This window comes from Chelonoidis abingdonii, chromosome 4 (genome assembly GCF_003597395.2).
Source record: "Chelonoidis abingdonii isolate Lonesome George chromosome 4, CheloAbing_2.0, whole genome shotgun sequence".
NCBI classification, from domain to species: domain Eukaryota; kingdom Metazoa; phylum Chordata; order Testudines; family Testudinidae; genus Chelonoidis; species Chelonoidis abingdonii.
In genome coordinates, this window is record NC_133772.1 from 143,731,214 (window position 1) to 143,752,307 (window position 21,094).

The window sequence follows — 21,094 nt, forward strand, 5'->3', positions numbered from 1 at the left end:
CATTTGCAGAGATTAGAAATATTCTAATTTACAAGTTTGACCTCAGACAGGGAATATTCAGAAATCCTCAAATTAAATTTATATTTCTGTCATGTTGAAAGAATACATTTATCAACATTGGAAGGCTTCTAAATACCTTCCATCTGCATAATATCTCATTTCACAGCGTCTTCAGAAGACGAGTTTTATTGTGCCATGCACAGGAAAGAGAGAAAGAATGAAAACGTTTGGTCTCCTCATATGTTAATGCTTACACTAGTGCCTTTAATATATATATACATATATATTCTTTATTCTGGTCTTCCATCCAAATACTCATCTCAGGATTTAACCACACTAATGGGGGTTGCAGTAAATGAAAAAAAAAAGGAAAGAAAGAAAAAAATCAAATAGTATACAGCTGAATATTGCGAGCTATCTTGGATGGAAATTAAAAATGTCATTGCAATAAAAAGACTTGATTCTCTGCAGACAGAATCAGGCAAATACAAGTCAGAGAGGCGACACAGGGACTAATGAAGCAGCTGAATTATATTTTCAGTCCCTGAATTATGTCTTAATTACTGCAGCCAGAAAAGACTGACAAACATTTTCAGAAGGAAATATGCTTCACATTATACACTAGAAAGTGGGGGACTCAGAAGATGCACACCATAGACAGACTAAAGGGACACATTGTATTTTTGAACAAACCATTAACCACAGGCTTAATTTGCTAGAAGAGAAGAGTTCACTGACATCACAGTTTAGCCCACTAGAACAAATTTATTTATTTACTTCCTTTGCTCTGGTGCGTAAGGACAGTCCGACCCTCATGCTAATAATGGCCTTCACGCAGGGCCGGCTCCAGGCACCAGCAGAGGAAGCATGTGCCTGGGGCGGCACATGCTAAGGGGCGGCATTCCGTCCATTCTTGGGGTGGCACAGTGCGAGCGGCTTTTTTTTTTTTTTGCTTGGGGCAGCAAAAATGGTAGAGCCGGCCCTGCCTTCATGATCCCTGCTCCCCACTCCAACCTCACTGCAAATAGTATGTCAGGAATGGGCCCAGCTCCATACAGCAGAAGCAAAAAGCCATATGGGCCAGTCCCGTGGTTGTCATGGCAGCCATGGAATGTGCACAGACACTGAAGTCACCAAGAACAACGAGCCTTGAATGCTCTGGTGCCACAACCGTGAGAAAGCTGCTCAGCGCAGCTAGGGCCTCTGTTGTATTTAGGGCTAATCACCACACCACAACAGCCCCTTAATTTACCACCATCTCATTCATTATCTCATCCAACTCCTTGGTCAGCCAATGGCAAATAATGCATCCGTTTTACCATTTACAACTTCATCTGCATTTTCTGTGAAGTCTATTGACCTCGTGCCTAGTTTGTCTTTATTTATGTAAGCATAATGCTTCAAAGATCGTGAACAGCTAAGCATCCAAAGACTCTTCTGGGCTTGCTGAGAATGCAGCAGGATATGAACATCACACCAGATGCTCTGTTTATGGCATGCAAAGAAAGAAAATAATAATAATGCTGTTGAGGTATTATAGTCTTTCCGTAAAACCAATACCAAAAGTCTAGAGCAGTCACAACAAGAAAGGGGGGGAAATCATTCAGGGGCTGCAGGGAAATCCTGAATTATGAAGAGGCAAACAATTCTAAACCCGTTTCTCTCTCTCACACACACACACACACACAAATGTGTGCCTGGTTTAAAGGAATAGCCTTCCATAGACACAGCAGGTGTCTATCTCTGTGAGGATGTTTACAATGTATAAAGCTAAATGATTTGTCTAATTTACAAGGGAATTCTTTAACACACTCTTATAACAGGACCTGAAAAGCACAGGGTGTCAAAAGGCCGACACACATGAAATTATCTAAAGTACCACCATCAGAGTGACTGGAGGAACAGCTCAGACAGTAGCTCTTCAATAATGGCTTTCATCTCAAATGTAAGCATACATCAGATACAGTACTAGCCTTTAAATCTTTAAATTGTGAACTTACTGTACTAATTGCTTCAATAACTTCAGTGCAAAATGGTTCGACCACGCATCTTTTTTTTTAATGCTAAGCTCCCTGAATCCTTGACTCTCGTGGGTGTCAGGTGGATGGGTCTGCATCCCACTGTTGCAGTAAAAGTAAATCAGGAGCTCATGCCTCCTTATCATTCTGGCAGAGTACAGCATTATCTTCATCCAAACCAAAAATAGCATATGGGGAGAGGGGAACATCACTTCCTCTGCATCTTATCAAATTCAAATCCAGCATCCACTGGCTGTATACAATTATCTATTTAGTGGGGGTGGGGCGGAGGATAAGAATGGCTGAGCACAGAAAGCAATAAACTGAAAGTAACTTGCCAGTTTCAGACAATTCTCCATCTTCCCATATTTTATTGTCTTTGAAGATTTGCTCCTAGTACCTTTTATTTTTAGTTTATTTTTTTAATTACATGAAAAACTGACTTCACTGAGCTGCAGCACACACTAAGTAAAGAGGGAATTAGAGCTTAATATCTGTCGAGGTGTATCTAAATGGAGTACTATTAAAAGGAAAGGCTACAAATATAGCTGATCTGCCTGGGTGTTCAGAATGCACAGTGTTACATGGCTGCAGAAGTTCAAGTGTAATGCAAAGTAATTCTGCAGTGGCCCAGCTAAATCATTTCCAGGATTTAATTAATTATTGACATCGGGTTGGATTCTGCATTTCCACATTAGGATTTGTGCAGTGGGTGGAAAAGTAGGGGTAAATTTGGACTGCTGTGTGTGGAGACTTAGCAATATGGCTGCCATTAACATTAATGAGAGAGAGCAGGAAGTGTAACTAGGTCCCTAAGAGCAGCACTCAACAGTTCCCTGCAACACAATGCGTCTGTTAGTCTATAAAGTCCAAAGGACTCTTTGCTGCTCTTCCCAGACTGATAACAAAAAGCGGTATCATGATCCCAGCATTAAAAGTCTCTGTGCTCCACCTTTATAGGACTGCTCAGACAGACCAATGACTGCACATGCTATTATGGGGCAGATCCTAAAGCAGAAGCAGTGTAGGGGCTTTAGACCTTTCTCGTCTGACACGCGTTACCGACAGCATTCCGAGCTATGCAAGCAGAGGATGGCAGCTCTGCAGTAAGCTAACCCACCTTCAGGCACCATCATTCTGCAGTCAGTCCCAAAACAACATACACACACAAGTGTCATGGCTCCATTTCTCAACATTCCAGGCCCATCTGTCTGGGCAATGTAGCCTAGCTTTCCCGTGAGTAGTATACTTGAGGTGCGGGGTGGGTGGAGAAAGGAATCGTTTGAACAGACTTTGATAAAAAAAGATTTCTTGCAATAGATCCCCCCACGCAAACATTAGGAGTAGAAATGGTGCCCTCCCATGGGTTGCTGAGAGCAGGGGCAGAGAGCTTGCTCTGCATTAGGGTCGCACCACTGTAGGGATTGTGCAGGGAAGTGGTATGCTCTCTCCCGACCAACTGGTTTTGAAGGCTCATTAATTTTCAGGCTGCAGGTCTCTTCCCCTGGCTGACTTCTCAAGCCCAGCTAGTAATCAGGGACAGCCTGATTCTTATTTTCTGCATGCAATGCTTTTAAAAAAAAATTACAGCTATAGATAGAGATACACACCCACAAATGACAGGATACTTTAGCTGATACTTCAGACAGGAAAAAAAAAATCTTCTCCTTCTATAGTACCCTCTTGCTAAGAGTCCCTATGCCCATTACACACAATATTGAAAATAACTCTCACAACACCTCTGCAAGGTAGGTTCATGATCATTATCTCCTCTTTCAGAAGGGGAAACTGAGGCACAGACAAGAACAGAATCCAGAACTTTTGACTCCAAGATTATTCACATGCATGTTGTAACATACACATACATCAGTGTGCACTACAATAACTCCTGCTGTGAAAGCATATGCCATTCACTGGTATCCTATTCACCTCGTCAGGAAACAATGGGAACATAATATTTGTTTGGGTTTCATTATTTTTATCCCCAAGTGTTTGCTCTAGAAATGTTCTGTTAAGACTCTGGCTACCTACCAAGATGCATTTTTGTCATTCTTTCCCTCTTCCTGAGCTTCCCCATCCAGAGAAATATTTGATACATACAAAGGAAATGTGTTAAGGCAAAGAACACACTGTCAGTCATTTTAAACTGAGGGGTGCAAGACATCTTTTCAGCTCAGGGTAAGATTGTGCGCGATGAATACATTGGCAACATACTGACCTGGCCTCCCCCACGCTGTCAACTGAGAGAGATCAAGGAAAAAGCAGCAGTAAAACACAGGCAAACAATAAACACTAGCATTTTTAATGCGCACACTCCACAGATTGAAAACCCAACAGCCCACATTGTATTTAACTATTCCTACCTACAGGGGCTACTTCTGAACACAGATTCACAAGCAGAGACTTCAGTAGGTCTTCATGCAAGAGAAGGGATCTCTGTGTGTAATGTTGTTTTGCTAGAATAGGGCTCTTAATCCTGGCATGAAAGATAAATTTCAACACCTACTGTTACCTACCCAACATTTGCCTCCTATACAGCATGCAATATATTCATTATACGCATTCACTAAATCCAGTCACTGTTTTTAATTCTAAAATTCCAAATGATTTTGAAACACCTTTTGACCAAGGTGTAACCTTTAAATCTGCCTTCTGTTATTCTGGGTGTGCATCCTGGCCTGGAATGCATAAATATGAGTGTTGTAAGAGGATTAAGTAAATATGATCTCAATGAAACAGTTAATACATCTTTGTAAAAATCTGGTAAATTGCCCTTCTGGAAAAAGGAATAAAGCTCTGCTTTTTTATACAACAATGCTCATTTCATACCATAAGCTTCTTCCCTTATAAAGGGGGACCTCCTCTGTGACCCAGGCAAATTTCTCAAGAGGAAAGTACAAAGGCTTCCTCCTGGAGGAGGGGGGAAAAGATTGGAGGTATGTAATGAGGCACCTTCATGGAGAGGAGCTGCAGTTTATGATGAAATGGCACATGGATTTTGGAGAGCTAATGAAAGCTGGTTTCTGTCCATAATTTCTGTTAGATTTTATGACACAGTAGAGAAGCGGGGGGATGTGAGATGATTCCATCCAGGGAGTGATACCTGCCAAAAAGGGAACCAGGGATCTTTACAATTTAACAGCTGAGAGATCGGGAGACCCAGAGACCAGGGTTGGGATGCAGCCTGTATCTCAAGAAGCTTGGGGTAGGGATAGAAAACTGTGTCTCCAGAAAACAGCTCTTGAGCACAAAGGCCATTGCCAGTATAGTACGTACCTCAAACCTACAGCTATATGGAAAGCGAGGAGTTCTCCTGAAATGGATGGTACCATGGAGACAACAGACGCAGGCTTGGCGAGCGGTTCTGTGGAGATTGTTTGTCCGACCAAGATGGAGGCACAGGGTACGTCTACACTGCACGATTATTTCGAATTAGCTTAAACCGATATTACAAAACAGATCTAATAAAATCGGTTTAGCGCGTCCACTGTGGGACCCTGAAATCGATTGTTTGCGTCCATGGTCCAAAGCTACCATCGATTTCAGGAGCCGGTGCCTGTGGGTAGGTTCCTCAGCTTCCATAGTCCATTCCATGAGCGCACTGTGCCTGAGCGCGGCAGCAAACACTGCCCGGGTCGGTGCTGGTACACCTCACCCCTCCCTCTTGTGAAGGCAGCAGAACAACCTTGGCGCCTTTTTCGCGAGTGCATTAGCAAACGCCATACACCGCAATCTTTCCCTTTTCTTTCTTCACATGATGGTGGGGGGAAATACAACTGCGAGAGCTGTTCCCCTGAACCACCCGCCATGACACTGCTGTTGTAACCTACAACATCTGGCGAGCTCAGCAAGAATGCACAATAATTTTCAGAGACAAATGCTGTGGACGTGGATTAGCTGCGATCTCAGTACCCCCCTCCCTACATGAGCGTACATATTGATTCATGGCTTCCAGTTGACGCTTGTCACACAGCGCTGTGTACCTGAGTTTTTATTCAAACGCTTTGCATTTCGTGTTCTGATAGACGATGGATACAACACGATTCTGTCTTCCCATCACAGCGATCACCTAGTATCTCCCGCTACCGTCTAGGCTCGACGCTCTTTTTCGTTCAAACTAGCATCGCCAGCACGTGCTGATCAGAGCTCCACGCTGGCAAGCAGAGAAATGTAATCAAAATTACACGGCTTCTCTCTGTTCTACACCTGCCCGCTGCATCCGAGTCACGATTGCCTGTCCAGACGGTCCCAGTGCCCTCGCACTCTGGGATCCGGACGGCCAATAACCGTCCGTATTTCCGTCCACATGACCCTACATCCGGTTATCACTATCGAATTTAGCGCGACTTCTCTCGTTTGGGAGGAGTTCCGAAATCGATTTAAGGAGCCGTTTAACTCGATATTAATGACGACGTCGTGTGAACGGATACAGCGTTTAATCGGTATATCGGCCATTAAACCGATTTAAAGTCGCAGTGTAGACCTGGCCACAGAAGCGCACTCTCTCTCCAAGGACATGTGAGAACATAACAGATACATTTTCTTTTTCTATGGGTTAAGATGAGGCAGCCTGTCCTGCGTAATCTGCAGTGAGCTTAAACTCAGATGCAAGATGACTGACATTTAATTCTGTTTTGTTCAACTTTTCTCACTGCTTTAATTCTTCAAATAAACTTACTTTCCTAAGGGATCTTCTGTGTGTTTGGAAGGGTTAACCCATAGGGAGCCACATGCATATGGCCCTATCAGGTGAAGGAGTCTAGAAGTTCAAGACATCCACTCTATTTTCGGTCTATAAGGGCCAAGGTCACAGGAGTCACCCTTGGGAAGGGTTTTTATAGATTCCAAGGCAGGAGGAACCAATGTGATCATATAATTTGACTTCCTGTATTAACACAGGCCATAGAACTTCCTCAAAATAAATTCTAGAGTAGATTTTCAGGAAAAAAAATCCAGTCTTGATTTAAATATCATTAGTGATGGAGGGAGAATTCACCACGATACCCGAGAATTTGTTCCAACGGTTAATTACTCTCACTGCTGAAAATTTACACCTTATTTCTAATTTGAATTTGTCTAGCTTCAACTTCCAGCCACTGGATCGTGTTAGACCTTTCTCTGCTAGACTGAAGAGCCTATTATGAAATATCTGTTGGCCATGTAGATACTGAGGAACAATAATCAAGTCACCCCTTAACTTTCTCTTTGGTAAACTAAATAGCTCGAACTCCCTGAGGCTATCACTGTAAGGCAGGTTTTCTAATCCTTTAATCACTCCCATGGTTCCTCTCTGGACTCTAATTCCTCAACATCCTTGAACTGTGGACACCAGAACTGGACCCAGGGTTCCAGCAGTGGTCACACCAGTGCCAAATATAGAGGTAAAATAATCTCTCTGTTCTACTCCCAGGTGAGTTGCAATAGGTGAAAGAGGAGCCTGGGAGCCACGGGGGGAGTTGAGAGACTGAGTGGGAACAGGAGGTACTGGTGGTCCAGATTTCACATAAAGATGTATTTCAGTGCAGGACGTCTTTATTTACCAGTGCTGCTGTATGTCTCCAAGACTCCACACACATTAACTAGGTGGTGGTGGTGCTTTCATAAGCTCAAAGGATGGTTTGTTGAAAGTTAAGAAAACAAGCATCAATATCAGTTGAGTTCCTCTGGGTCTTAAATGTCAGATACCTTTTACAATAGCCAACAATATTTGACGGGGGAATAGGAAGGTGTGTATGACACTCTCATGTTTTATAAATTGAAGCAGTTTTTAGACTTCTAACATTTCAAAGCATTTATGTAAGACCTCTTTAAATGTGTATGCCCACATGTGCCTTTCATTTCAAACTAAAGAAATTAGTATGGTCAGGCGGCACCTGTGCTTTCACGTAAATGAAAGAGGCCACTATGGTGCAATGCTAGAACAAGTCTGAATTCTGTCGTCGTGCATCCCAATGCTGCTAGGTATTTACAGCAGTCTGTTGCTACTGTGTTAAAGCTGTTGCTGTACCTGCTCTGACCTAACAACCCTGCTTAGTCAGCAGGGGCTTCGCCTTTTGCTTCATCTGGCTTCCCAATATATTTGGAGTCCACAAACATCGAGATTCTTTTAAAGTTAAAAAGCAATCTTGGATTCTTATTAAAGAGGCTGCCCGGGGTTTGGCCTGGAATGAAAATAAGGATTCCATCAGTCCTACCCAATTATCTATCTTTTTAAAGCTCAAACACATGGGCCTCACCCACAGAGAGGCCGCTGCTGCTATCTTTAGGCATGTCAGCCAAGCGTGAACGCTAAAAGCAGGGTCTTGAATTGATACACTTTGCTAGGAAAGGTGTATCTGAAGGACTCCCTGAGAATGCTCTGATCGAGATTCAGAAATATTGTAGGCAGCTTTGAAATGAATGGAAATAAAGCCAGCCCTCTGGAGTAGACAATTATCTGCCAGACTGTATACAATGTAAACCACAGTTCTGTTCTCTTCAGTCCACACAGGACTTAGATCCCTGGCTATCTATAGAATGATTGCTTGGTTTAACTCTTTAGAGGTGCTCTGTTCACATTCATATTTGTACGACACACAAATTTTACATATCCTGGAGCAGAAGAAGAATAAACCAGCACACAGATCACACCCAGTTACAGATCAGAATAATAAGCAGGTTAATAACTTTAACAACACCTCAAAATATAATCAGGGATAATTCAAAATAATACAAAAGGAACACATAGCACATCCTCCATTTGTGGGGGTGCAGGAATAAGATGGATAGATACTTACCCCGATTTTGCCTATTTCCAAACATGGATGCTATCCCACCCTTAGACTCTGATCCTGCAGTGAGCTCTGTGTGGTTGAACCACCCCATGCCCAGGCAGAGCCCCACTGACTTTAGGGGGTCCCTCTAAAGGGGAGGGGGACTGGCCGCACAGAGGCAATTGCAGAATTGGGACCATCAATAGCTGGCAACAGTTCATACACACCACAAAATATCTTGCATAAAGCTTATTATTAACACCTTGGTGCCAGGAAACTCAGGCCAAAACCAAGCATGGTAATAAAAACCCTAAAGATCAAACATTTATCCTAATTGCGAGAATATTTCCCCCTTGTCCCTTCACAGCTGAAATTGCCAACATTATGGAGCAGCAACTATTTCTTCCCTCATTAAGGTTACAGCCAAGTTTACATAAGCATCCCAATTTTGCTCTTCTTTCTAGAACCCACAGGTATAGCACTCTCTGCCCCAGACCTGCTAAATTAGCTCTAAAACCAAGATAACATTTTCTATTGCATTCGAAGTCATGTGAACACAGGGGTTCCTGAACTGTGATATCCTAAAGATAAAGGCATCCACCAAATTCCAGAAAAATCTTTAACTTGCTTGACTATTTTGTACCAAACAACAAAACACAGAAAAGAGTTCTGTTTTAAAACCTAGTTTTGTGGCACGCTCCAGATCAGATCTAGTGCACAGGACTGATGATTAGGCAATTAAACTCTAACTATAAAAGTTATTAAGATTTTAAATAACAACACTGAGATGCCTCATTGGCTCAGACAGGTTTAAAACAAAACATTGGAGGATTTCAGGAGCACTCAGCTCTCTTTAGGGAAGTAATGAACTGATCTGCACAAGAGCTCAGCTGTCATGAAAGCACCCAGGCCTTAAACCTGCAGTTGATTCCATAGATGGTTCTTTTGGCCTCCCGACACCCTGCAGCAGTCAGAATCAAAGAACTGGAAAGGAGTTTGAGAGATCTAGTCCAGTCCCCTGTCCTCACAGCAGGACTAAGTATTATCTAGACCATCCCTGACAGGTGTTTGTCCAACCTGCTCTTCAAAATCCCCAATGATGGAGATTCCACAATCACCCTAGGCAATTTATTCCAGTGCTTAACCACCCTGACAGTTAGGAAGTTTTTCTAATGTCCAACCTAAACCTCCCTTGCTGCAGTTTAAACCCATTGCTTCTTGTCCTGTCCTCAGAGGTTAAGAACAACAATTTTTCTCCCTCCTCTTTGTAACAACCTTTTATATACGTGAAAACTGTTGCCATGTCCCCTCTCAGTCTTCTCTTCTCCAGACTAAACAAACCCAGTTTTTTTTTTCAATCTTTCCTCATAGGTCATGTCTTCTAGACCTTTAATAATTTGTGTTGCTCTTCTCTGGACCCTCTCCAATTTGTCCACATCCATTTGTGAGCATTCAGCAGCTTGCGGTGGTCTAAAAACCTTGCCCCAACTCTCCAGCCCCGTTTTTGTGTGTGGAGACACGCATCCCACGTAAGCCAATCACTAGGGAAGACTCACCAGGGGGAAAAGGAGGGTCCCCCACCTACTACAAAAATGAAGGGCTCTTTGCGTTCCTACCCTCAGTTACAAAACACTCCCTATGTGTCTTCCCAAGCTCCACACTGGAGAGCAGGACATGGGAGACAATAAAAAATAATCTTCTAATCTCCCTTTATTCTTCGATACCCTCTCCCTATAGAACTCCTTCTTCCCGGGGTCCTAGCAGACACATGTGAGCAGATCAACAGGAGGCAGGAGCTGGGGCGAATGAAGAATGCAGAGGGGAATTGGAGGAGGAGAGTATGCGGGACAGCAGAGCAGGGGCCATGGAGAAGAGGAAGCATGGAGGGTGTCAGCTGAGCGTGAAGGGTGGTGGAGAAGGGAAAGAAGGGGAAAGCAGAGCAGGAGCGAGGATTAATGGAAAGCTTATAATGGGTACATTAGGGGCCTCAAGAATCCCTCCCAGCCACAGAGCTGCCATTCAATTAACCTAAACAGGCTCCTGGGGGGCTGATCATTCTTTCAGAGTCACCAGGAATGAGCAAGTCTTGCTGAGGGTGGGGTTCTGAAGGGCCTCTCTGAATCTCACAGGAATTGGCATGAAGACCTCATTCAGCTTGTGGGCCCTGAGCAACCCAGACTCTTTCACTCCTGCATCTATAACCATGAGTCACCTTAGTAATGGCAAAACTAGGATGCTTTATTCTGACTTGGACCTGGAGTTGAAATTTCCACCAATCCCATGTGGAGTAACTTGTGGGATGGTCACTATTATTCCAGTCAGTGCTCCAAGTGCTAATGGACCCTTGAGCAGACTGGAATGTGGAAAAAAATGGGAATTTTTACTTTTCATCCAAATTTTGTTCCTATCAATATTTTCCAAGCAGTTGTGAGACACACATTACCAGCAATTCTACAGCAGAGACATGCAACCAGCCACAAAAAAAAATGTTCTTGCCTTTTCTTCAAGAAACCACTTGCTCGCTGTACAAATAAAGTGGCTTTTCAAACTTTAAGTCGTAAGCAGACAATTTCATGTAGCTCTTAGAAATATCCAAAGCAACACGTAACTCACATTAAAATAGTGTGGCTCTGTCTCCCTCCAGTGGCTAGACTGCACAGAGGATTATGAGCAGTGCTAGTCGGGAAATGGTTTTGTTGGGGTGGGGGCACTTGCTCATGTAAAATTTCAATAAAAATTAAAATCCTTCTCTCCAGTTTTTGTCTGTGACATCTTTTGCTGGGAAAAAAAACAAGATTGTTTCTGGTTTTGGCCTGAAATTCCTCTTTTTCAGTTGCTGAAAAAAAGCCTAAACAACACAAATGGTTTCCCAGGGTACTGGGTTAATAACAATCCTTCCCCCTTCAATTTTGACAAAAATGGACATTTTTCACAAAAATTTCCATGTAATTGAAATACCAAATTTTTGATCAACTTTATTTGAAAGTCTTCCACTGGCTCTGATCTGAAGGACCTGGCATTTTACAGCTTAAACAGAAGAGGCTCATAGATCCAAAGGTTCCAGGTTCAATACCCTGTGGAGGACCTAATCTAGGGCATTGCTACAAATACAATTAACAATGCAGCTAAAAAGGAGCAAAGAACTGAACACAGAAAGTTCTAACTGCTCAATGATTGTAAAGTATTTTAGGTACCTTAGCTGTGAAACTTCAGACTTTCATTATTTTGTTTTTCTTTAAAATTTTCATTAGCTCTCCGTTTCCTGGGTTTTTTTTAATCTAGGTTCAATCCAGAATTTGCATTTTGAGCCCACCTCCACAGTAAGTCTGCTCAGAAATATTTGACCATAAAATAGTTGTCCGAACACCGACTGGTTTATCATGCCAAATCCTCTGGGACTTAATCATGGCCAAGACCTAAAGGTTATGACATGGTCAAGAAGCACGACAAATTCTCAAGCACAAGCAGTGGAATGAGCTGTAAATAGGGAGGAGAAACTGCTTTTGTAGTTGGTTTTCACACCTCAACTGCTAGAACAGGGCCTCATCCTCCCTGATTGAACTAACCTCGTTATCTCTAGCCTGCTTCTTGCTTTATACCTGTCCCTGGAAATTTCCACTACATGCATCTGACGAAGTGGGTATTCATCCATGAAAGCTCATGCTCCAAAACGTCTGTTAGTCTAAAAGCCACAGGACTCTGCTGCTTTTACAGATCCAGACTAACACGGCTACCCCTCTGATACTAAACATTTCCAAAACAACAGCTCTCAGAGCACTAATTATATGTTTAATGCAAGGCCAGGATTTTATGTTACTTTTAATTAATGTGCCTAAAATTAAGAAATTAAGGAAATTCCAATTGATGGATATTAAAAAGAGACCTTAAGTCACCCTCATGATAATAAGACTCAAATATTTCCCTGTAAGGTTTTCAGCAGCTAGCTACCTGTAGCTGAACTCAGTGATATACCCCTTAGGCCCTGGCTATATGGAAGATTCTGGGGAAGCAGAATACGTATATAAGGGCATGTCTACACTAGGTTAGGTCAACTTACACCCACCACAATAATTGCTGTTATGGTTTGTGTGCACACTGCCCTCCCTCTGTTGGTGAAGCGCATCCCCACCAAGAATGCTTACTCCAACTTCAGTGGGGCAGTGTGAGGGACTGAGAGCCTGAGCACGCACCTTCCTGATGGATTCCCAATTGTCCCCTGGGATCCCTGTTCCCAGGAGCCTGGCTGCTCCCCCGGGCTCTTGGCTCTCTGTTGCAGCTGGGCTCCTGGCTGCAAGCTCTGTGCCCAGAGTCTGGCCTGCTCCCAGGGGTCTCAATCAGCTGCTGGGCTCCCTGAGGGGAGCCGGGAGTCTTCGGGCAGCTGCCAGGCTGCGCCTGCCCAGCTCCCCATTCCCTGTCAGGCTGCGCCTTCAGCTCCCGGCTCCCTGTGGGGAACCCAGGGGTTCGTGCGAGGCTCCCAGGAGCCGCCTGGACTCCAGGGGTAGAACTCTCTGCTGGGAGGCCCAGCTGCGGTGGGGAGTGGAGATCCTGGGGGAAGCAGCCAGACTCCCAGCGGGGAGCTGAGAGCTGAGGCAGGCAGCCACCCCCCAGTGGTGGGCAGTGGGGAGCCAAGAGCCTCCAGGAAGCACCAGGCTCCAAGAGGGGAGAGTGCAGCCTGGCTTGGACCAGGGGAGGAGGAGGGGTGAGACTGGACTGGAGCCCCTCCCACCCCAGTGACAGTCCAGCTTGCCTATCAATTAGACTCATGAAATTGACAAGAATGACAGCCAACAGCCATTGTAATGAACAGTGTCTACATGGACGCTGCGTCACCCTAAGCACACCGACATCTAGGCCTGCGCCTCTCGTGGAGGAGGAATTATCACATCAGCGGGAGCAAGGCTGCAGAGTGAACACTAACGCTACGTTGACACCACCGCTTACATCGACAAAACTTATGTTGCTCAAGGGTGTGAGGAAAAACCCAACAACCCCTCAGCAACGTAGGTTTTGCCAGCATAAGCGCTCATGTGCACTGCTGGTGGGAGAGCGTCTCCTGCCAATCATTGAGGTGGTTTTATTATGTTGATGGAAGATCTCTCTCTCGTCAGCACAGAGAGGCTGCATGAGTGATTTTACAGCCACGTGGCTGCATCAATACAGCTTTGCTGCTATAAGCCTGCTAGGGCAGACACGGCCTAAGTGTGTGCGTGTACGGATGGTACTTAGCACATCAAGTAGAAGGTGTTAGATATGGTTGTTAAGCAAGGTTACCAACAATCATTTGGCCCACTGGACTCTGTAACAATCTGTAATAAATGAACAAATGATTAAAATGGTGTTTGTTGTAGCCACGTTGGTCTCAGGATATTAGAGTGACAAAGTGGGTGAGGTCCAGTAAAAGATATGACTTCACCCATCCTGTCTCTCTATTTATTAAAACATCTGTTAATCCTTTAGGAACAATTTATAAATTCACCATTGATATAGTGTGACTAATCTGGTGAATTAAGCAAGGCACATCAGTAAACCGAGTGAATAAAAGGGTGAGCTGGGAGTCTCTTTAGGGAAGGAAAATGCAGTTTACTCACATTTTAAAAACTGATAACTAACCTAACAGCAGGGACAACTGGTCTTCTAAACCAGTAAACTATCCTACCCTACATCAAAAAGCAATAGGGTGCTTTTATTGCTGATGAAATCTGTTCATGAGACTCACACTTCTTGAAACCTTATAGCGGCCCATCGGCTTACTTTTTAGAGGGTTCAGTAAAAGAAAAACAAAACTGTCACTAATTTGGAACTCTGCTGTCCTTTTAAAAACCATCTTTGAGACAGTGCCTCTTACATTATAGGATCCTCCAAATGTTCACTGCAAGGACCTTCTTCTTTGATGTAGTAAAAAGAAAAGACTTTGATCCTGTTTTCTTTAACCTGCGGGCCATGTAAATGTGTGTGCATTACGCACTCAAAACTTCCCACTGTGCTATCAGCAGGTACAGCCATACTGAGTATATACACAAATGCAGGGGAAAAGTTCACGAGACGTATAGTGGGAAATGCTCTATCCAGTAATGAGAAGGGACTATATTTCACTTCTGTGAATAGTTTTGTCTTTGTAGCTGGGACATGCACAGGTCAGAACCGGATTTGCTTTTCTGTTAGCCCAATTAATTGATTTTACTGCAAGCTCCCAGTGTGAGGAAATGGTCAATTCCATTGCCCATTCATTGCCTTTGTTCCATGGTTCTGGCAAAGGGCTTCGGAGACCCGACCCCTGGCTGCTTTTTCAAGCAATGTACCAAGTTCTACTGGGCACTCACTTTCCATGAGCATGTGTGTTGTGTAGGAAATACAGTACTACTGCTCACCTGCAAAACTTACATACACCATTCGGGGGAGAGTTTCAAAGGTACAATTGGACACCTGACTCCCTTTTATAGCGTTGCAACTTTTCCCCTAAAGTCTCAGACGACTTCCTTTGCCTCTGGGCTCATTTTGTGCGGATAGCAAGAGGTTTGGGCCTTTATTGGTGTTTGAGGTTTATTAATTTTTGCTCACTTCACTTGATTAAGCACAATAACTATTTCTGGATACAGTTTGTATAAACAATTGTATTATCCATAACACTTCCTGGGGCTGTATTGTGCAGCAGGATTCATAGAACGAAGGCTCATCAAGGTCTCAACATTTTTTAATTATGCATTCGACATGGAATACACAGAGGTGCCCTGAGAAGGGCACCATTAACTAACAACAGTGGAATCTGGAATACTGCACTTGCTGCAGGCAACTGTTGATGTGTCCGGGGCAATCCCTGTACGTGTGGAGAACACAGAAGCATTGGTAACTGAGAAGTAGAGACTGCATGCACTCAAAGCATATCCTGATCGCACTGAACTCAAGGGCAAAATTTCCCTTTCCAAGGAGCTCCATCAGGTCCTAACTAATAAATGTGTCTCATCATAATACCATGAACTTTTTTCAACGCAAGAGTCTGAACTTGCAACCCCTACTCATGTGAACAGCCCTTTGAATGTCAATGGGAATATTCACAGGAGTTAAGAGTACTTGCAGGGGTAAAGGCTGCAGAATTGGACCCAGAGTGTTATCTCTAAACTACATTGCAAGAGTTGGCGTGTTTGTACTTTGTCTGGGGCTCCCCACTTCCTTAGTATTCCTTGGCCCCCTTCACACAATGCCAGACAGTTGAGGAGGTAAATGGAAACTGCGAGCTGTTTACTTACAGTACACATCCACTCGAATTGATTTTATAGCTGGGGAACCCAAACCATTCTCCGCCTTGCAGTAGTAGCGGCCTCCTTGGTGTCGCTGGATATTTGTAATCCTCAGAGTTTCATTGAAGACACTCGAGTCTTGGAATCTGTCAGAGGCACTTCCTGCTGTTTTCGTCCACCTGATCTGAGCAAGCATCGAAAAAGATTGTTACTTTAGGTTGGCTGTTTGTAAAAATGAATGCAGTGCAGCTGCAGAGATTCCTCTACAAACCTGAGAGCAGCATGGATCCTGTGGCTATGAGAAAGCAAAGAATACCACGATGGGGTCCTGGAACTAGTCTCTGTTAGCAATAGCTGATTACTCTAGTTGGAAATACCTTGTAAAGAAATCTATCCTGCTGGTGAGGGCTATATGTGATGACACAACCACCAACAGTAACACATCTGCTTAAACAGCTGCAGGAAAACCCTCCATGAGCAGAATTAAGCTGAGCACATCAGGTCTAGTTCTGTGCTGTTCTTTTCAATATTTTATATTGAATTTATTTTTGTATTGTTCTACCTAGGTTTATATATAGAAATATTTCAGTGTGCCAAAGCACTAGTTATAATAGATACATTTTCTGAGATTTTGAGCCCCTGGAGCTCCTATTGAAGTCAAATTAGTGAAAATCAGACCACAAATGTCTATTTGGAAACATAACAGAAGCTTTCAGCTGCTTTTCAATAGCCATATCATAAACAGTGTCTTACAATTTCAGGCAGCTGACTATACCTGGGGGCGGGGGAGGAGTTAAAATAGTGACTTGGCTTTTTTTAAAAAAATTGTCTGTTCCAATCATTAGAACTTCTCCTACATCAATAATTATTTTCCAAAAATGTGCAAACTTTTCGAAGTGAACACTTCTGTTAAACTGCCAACACAGCTGGGATGCCTATAACACTTATTACGAAGAATGCAATTCTTTTAAACACAGCTGTGCACAACAGAATCCATTCTGGTAATGATACAGACAGTTAATATGGTATGACTCAGTTAAAACTTTGTACAACTGAATGAAACGTATCGAAAATACTTGAGCAAGTTGCAATGGCCGCACTTCACAGCACAAGAAAAGGGACATGTTCGGCACAACGTTCCGTCCCATTAAACCAGTTTGACACCAAGTCGCTCCACTGACTTCACAGCTACTCTTCAATTCCAGCGGTGCCAAGGATTGGCCTAGTTATTTTGTGAACGACTTTTCCATCTCACGTTCAACAATGATGCGAAGTCTCTGTTGGAATTACAAGTCGAACGAAACAGTTTCTTGCTAAAAAGCAAACCTCTGGCAAATGCCACTTAAAGGAAAATGGTCTCAACAGTGTTTTCTCTTGCTGAGTCTCTGGCCATCTCCAAGCAGCTGTTTTTCAACTAGCAGTGGACGCCAATGGAAGAAGGGACTGGATCCCTAACCTTATAGACAACACATTACAGAAGCAGTGAAGTAATTATTGGTAAAATATCCTGCTGGGCATGCTTGTTAATGTGGTTACAGTTACTGGAAAAAAATAAATGCCTCGTTCTGTGAACCATTAACGATGTTGAGAGCACATTGTTGCTGTTTTTTATGTATATTACAGAACATATAGAGACCTCAGTCAAGCTCGAGGGCCCACCATACGAGGCGTTGTACGGATACAGAAGCCTGGAAAGCTTACCAGATGAATAGACAAGAAAGATGTAGGTACAGAGAGGTGAAGTCACTTGCCCAGAGAAGCACAGCAGATCAATGGCAAAGCTAGCAAAAGAAACCAGGGTCCAATGGACTAGACTGTTTCTCACTGAACACCACCATTATCCATGGACTGCAGTGTCTCTACAGCACCTCTTCTGTGCCTCTTACTATAGCCCATCATGAAGTGCAGTTCGCTATCCTCCCAACCTCACGCACCACAGTACAGGAACGGTAACTCTATTGGTCTCCCAAAAACTCCTTGAGCAACCTTCCCCTCCCCAACACACGCACGCGTGCACACACACACACACACACACACATACACTGCACCAGTAAGAATCTGGTCTCCAATTAATATTATTCAACCAGTTCTATGCCTTCCACTATTGTGTGGTATGTGAGCATGATTTTCATCCGAAAAAAATATATGGAAACACACTAGGTCCTGCATTGCTGGAACTTTGCCTATTCATCCACCACTTCCAGCAGCTCTGAGCACCTCGAAAGCAATGCCATTAAGAAAGAAACAAACGTTTCCTACTTTCCCATAGGAACTTCTCCCTGAAAATTACACTGGTCCAGAAGCCACAACAGGCAACACTCAATCCTGGACCAAAAACAGGTTTGAAGTTTCACATTTTCTGATCCATTAGGAACCGAAATGGGAGCTTATATCTATTTTTCTCCCCCTAGAAGGGCTGTAGTCTTGGATTCCAGAAACTGGAGTTACAGACAGAAGAATAAAATTTTGAAAGCTCCCCAAAACACTTTGAATCTCATAAAATACACAGGATAGTAACAATATACGAAGGTGTAGCATGCAGGCAGGCATTACATTCTTTGCAGCTGATCTGCATAACTCAAACATAGCTGGACCGCTCAGGAATAAAGCAAATACCTAAAAGTCTTTACCTACATTATTCTTTCTTTGTGTAAGAGAAATGTCATCACCACAGCTATATTTACAAATATGAATATGTTTGCATTTCTACTGTAAAGCCCTGGCTTAGGGGAATTTTAAGTCATCCATAAAAATGTGTTCCTGGTTAATTTTGGTGAACAGAGAGGGCAGAAGGTTGCTGTCAAACTTTTTTTTTATTTAAAAATAAGCATTGGTTTAGTGTTAAGGGAACACAAAAAGGAGAAGATAGTCACTGAATCTCCTTTATGCTTTATGATTATTACTGTTATTGTTTCAACCAAAAATTGCCAGGCTGTTAATTTAAATATTAATTGTTTTAAAAGTAAAATAGAAAAAATTATCGAACAAATAGATTTTTGTTCTTTAAGGGGAAATATTTTTTCTTGAAAAATTCAAAAAGTTGTCTTTTAGTACATCGAAAGACTCTGTCCCAGAATATTTCTTTTAAAATCACTCATTATTGTTACAATCTATCTAACCTTAGAAACAACATAACCCAGTCTACGATTCCTTCATCCAATCCTTCCTCCAACACTATTTCACAGAGGTCTGACTTCTGACGGCCAGCATTAGCCCCTACAAGTGGATTTGCAGTTTTATGAGGATTCCTCACTTTGGGGCAAGGGTTAATATTAATGGTATTAAGTCACTTTGGAGCTGACCTCTACTTAGCAAGGAGGATGATCTTCCTAAGGGAAAAAGGTGCAAAATGGCTAACCAGGTTCTCTCTCTTTCAAGTAAATGCAGCTCTTGGGAAAAAAATACCATGTTTACATTGCAGTTGATTTAATCTCAATTCATTATTCACATTGGCTTTAGCTCAATGTAAATACTACAATGATCTGATTCCAATCAATATAATATTATTTATTGAGCACCAACGCTACAAAAAATATGACAATGCACTAATGAAAGCAAATGAATACAGCAAAATAAGATGACTGAGCCTAGAGGTCTTACTCAAGCATAACTCCCCCTCAAGATAGACTTGTGCTTTTCCGGTTCACTGGATTAAATTGAAAAAAAATTGTTTCAGGTCAAACTAAACATTTTGGGTCAAAAGAAACACTTTGGTTGCCTCAGGTGACTTTGAGAATAACTTGTGAACTTTCTTCGTTGGCCCAAATCTGCATTTCTGGGGGGAGCGGAAGTTTCATTTGAAAATTTTTACCCAGCTCTAATTATAGAAATTTAGGGGCTGTAGTACAGGGCCTGGTACAGTCGATCAGTGATATGCAGAATGTCATTAAGTTCTTGCCCAATATCCATTGAATGAAAGCCCTTTCATTGATTTCCCTGGGCAGTGGATCAGGCTCTAAATACCACATGAGAAAGCTATCTGTCATCACCGTTCCATTCATCATTCCCATAGTATCTGAGCCCTCACAATTGTTAATGCCTCTCTCCTCTCAGCACCACCATGAGGTGAGGTGGTGCTTTTAATCCCTCCACATCTCCTGTGAGCAACTGAGATGTAGAGAGACTAAACAGCTCACCTACGGGCACAAAGGAGATGTATAGTGGAACAAGGAATTAAACTCATATTTCCCAAGTCCCGGGCTAGCTCTGATCATTTTATTCCAGTGTTCAGTCAGTTCCTGCATTACAAATTTCCAGCCAATTGATTTTATTGCTTAGTGGATATTTGCACAGTTCAGAAATCCCAATATTTTCCAAAAATGTTGCCTACGGAATGTGATTATTCATCCAAAACCACCTTGTGAATGTTTCCTATTCAGAATTTGTTTGAAAATTTCCATTGTCCCAGTATTGGAGCAGAAATAATACCACATGAATTGTGTGACATAGATGAATTAAAAATGTTCAAAGAAAACACCTTGCGAGCAACCAATGGGCTAAAGTTTTACTTTTTCATAATGTGGCTTTTTACTGAAGTCACATCCATATATCGTGACTTATACAAATCAGATTAATAATGTATGTTAATATAGAACACACATACTGTGACGATGTGGTTCTGGCGGGACCCAACTGAGAGAGCCAAATCAGGACCAATTGCTCAAACAGGGCAGTCACAATCCAAGGCTGGGGTTTTTCCACCTCTAAGGCAAACCAAACCAGCCAGACAAAAGACTTCGGTGTCACCCCTCTGGCTAACCGCAAGTCACACAAGCAATTTCCTTAGACACTCCAGTCTTTCAGTATCACCACAGTCCCACACGTCTGGGGATGAATGGTATACAAACCACACGCACCACGTAAAAGAAAGTTCTGCTCGATCCCAAAGGACCAACGCCCCAGACGCCAGGTCATATGTTTATTAAGAACTATTTTAAATAGGAGGATGATAGCACAGAGTTTGGCATGGTCTAGATCATTATCATCGGGGGCAACATACAGAGTATGGGGGGACGTGGTTTTGTTATGGGTTAGTCTATATAGTAGCATACAGTCTGTTAATTGTCCGGGCCAATGCGGGGTGTATGCG

At 42.9% G+C, this 21,094-nt stretch overlaps 1 protein-coding gene across 2 annotated transcripts in view; it reads right to left on the reverse strand.

The window, feature by feature from the left end:
* MDGA2 (MAM domain containing glycosylphosphatidylinositol anchor 2) overlaps positions 1-21,094 on the reverse strand; it is a 691,110-nt gene that overhangs the window by 364,962 nt on the left and 305,054 nt on the right. For both annotated transcript variants that reach the window (XM_075065736.1, XM_075065735.1), the window contains exon 3: positions 16,015-16,189. In XM_075065736.1, the coding sequence (XP_074921837.1) occupies positions 16,015-16,189 (175 nt within the window). The remainder of the gene's footprint in view (positions 1-16,014; positions 16,190-21,094) is intronic.